This window comes from Papaver somniferum, chromosome 2 (assembly GCF_003573695.1).
Source record: "Papaver somniferum cultivar HN1 chromosome 2, ASM357369v1, whole genome shotgun sequence".
Classification (NCBI taxonomy): domain Eukaryota; kingdom Viridiplantae; phylum Streptophyta; class Magnoliopsida; order Ranunculales; family Papaveraceae; genus Papaver; species Papaver somniferum.
The window spans coordinates 28,996,678-28,998,739 of record NC_039359.1 but is presented as its reverse complement, the minus strand read 5'-3'; the positions used below and the strand labels follow the sequence as shown (position 1 = coordinate 28,998,739).

The 2,062-nt window shown below is 38.4% G+C and overlaps 1 protein-coding gene across 1 annotated transcript; it reads right to left on the bottom strand.

Moving 5' to 3' along the window:
- Positions 1–214: 214 nt before the first annotated feature.
- On the bottom strand, positions 215–1,551 carry LOC113350792 (acidic leucine-rich nuclear phosphoprotein 32 family member B-like). The gene is made up of 3 exons (XM_026594911.1): positions 1,498–1,551; positions 1,237–1,365; positions 215–1,054 (listed from the first exon to the last, which is right to left on the bottom strand). Exons 1-3 carry the CDS (start codon positions 1,549–1,551, stop codon positions 215–217), a joined length of 1,023 nt encoding a protein of 340 aa, XP_026450696.1.
- Between the last annotated feature and the right edge of the window lie 511 nt (positions 1,552–2,062).

Genomic DNA, 2,062 nt, shown 5'->3' with positions numbered 1-2,062 from the left:
ACTTCCATCATCCATATCCTTTTCTTCATTTCCCTCATTGGTCTTTGATGAAATAGAGCTAAAAGATGCAAGTTTTGAGAAAAGGTATGAGTTTTAGCATACTGGTGTACAACTATGTACACACATAAAGAATATAAAAATAAATGACTGCCATATTTAATAAAAGTGATGTATACCTTAGCTTTTTAGGAGTTTCAGATGGAACTTCATTCTTTTAGGATTCAGTTCTATCCTCCTCATAACCACCTTTGCTTCCCTCTTTGCCATTGTCATCATCATGTAGATCACCACCTTTGCCACCACCCTCCTCCTCATCCAGCTCCTCATCACCACCTTTGCCACCACCCTCCTCTTCATCGCCACCTTTGCCACCATCCTCCTCCTCATCCTGCTCCCCATCACCACCTTTCCCACCACCCTCATCCTCATCACGACCTTTGACACCACCATCCTCCTCCTTCTGCTCCTCATCACTGTCATCCACATCACCACCTTTCCCACCACCCTCATCCTCATCACGACCTTTGACACCATCATCCTCCTCCTCCTGCTCCTCATCACTGTCATCCACATCACCACCTTTTCCACTTCTCTTACCTTTATCACCTTCCTCATCATCATCATCATCATCATCATCATCACTATCATCATAACTGTCATCCACATCACCACCTTTGCCACTTTTCTCACCTTTCTCACCTTCCTCCTCCTCCTGCTCATCATCATCACGTTCATCCTCCCTATTTAATTCTTTGTTAAATGAAAAGATTTCTTGCATGGAGTCAACAAACAAATCAACAAGTTCCTTATCATCTTGCACATTCCTTAGATCAGCTGCATAAAGTTTTTTGCTTTTTTCTTCAATGAAGCTAACAAGTTTTTCATGTTTAACCTGCAAGTCAGAAACCTCTTCCAATGCTTCATATCTTTGTTGTAGTGCTTTGTACAGCTTTTCCTTCAGTGCATATCTGTTATTTTCTTGCCTATTCTTTCTGTACTCATCCATAATCTGTTGCTTTTCATCACTACAAGCTTTTACCCATCCTGGTTGCATCTGAAAACATGCCAAAGTATCAATATGGATCACATGTGTACATATTTTTACACCTGTGTTACAGGTGTATATTGTTGTATACATGACAAAATTTTGTCACCATTTTGTAAACCTTATCAAGGTGTATATCTAATGTACGCATGTAGAAAGAAATCATTATTGTAAGAAATTTATCGAGTTACCTTTTTCATAGCTTCATTAACGTATTTCTCGATTGTTGTACTGATGTCACTTATTACCCACCTTAGAAACCTTGGGAAACCTTTTTCATTGCTTGGCGTCATACTATTGTTGTGTTCAGTAAACCAATACTGCATTAACAAACAGGTAAAGAGTTAGAAATATTAGGACCCAACAAATACAGTGAACCAAAGCATGTAAATTGGTACAACTTAAAACTGGTGTAAAACAATGTACACATGTAAAATCACCAACAGGTATACCATACAACCATTAACTCTAAGTGGTAAGTCGATATGTTTCCTAATGTTATCCATTAGATATTTATGTATATGAACTGGCCAGTTGGTTTTTTTCATTCGATCCAACGATTCAAAGTAGTGAGAAAATTGGATCTTGGTAATCGCGCTTCCAGTTGTTGTGGTAAAAAAAACAATGATGCGCAGGTACATCCCAAACAACACTACCAAGTTCTAAGCATTTCTCTCAATCTCCCTATCCAACTTTGGATTTAACTTCATTATACGCAATATTTCATTCTCCACATCTAGTTTCCCCAACCTATATTGATCCCTCAGTTTCATTCGGTTTATCAGTGAACCACACATCTAATCCAAAAATTGAAAACAAATCTCCTTGCTTACTTTCTACTTCCACAAACTTTTTCTCCTCGACGGTATTGAAAACGAAGATATTTCCCCCTGAATTATCTTGGAGGAACTGGTTCACAACCTTCAAGATTGATTCTGGATTCTTGAACCACACATCTCTCTTGTTCACCTTTTTCTTTTCTGACCTTTTCTCCTCTTTCTTTTCAGCTTTCTTGTG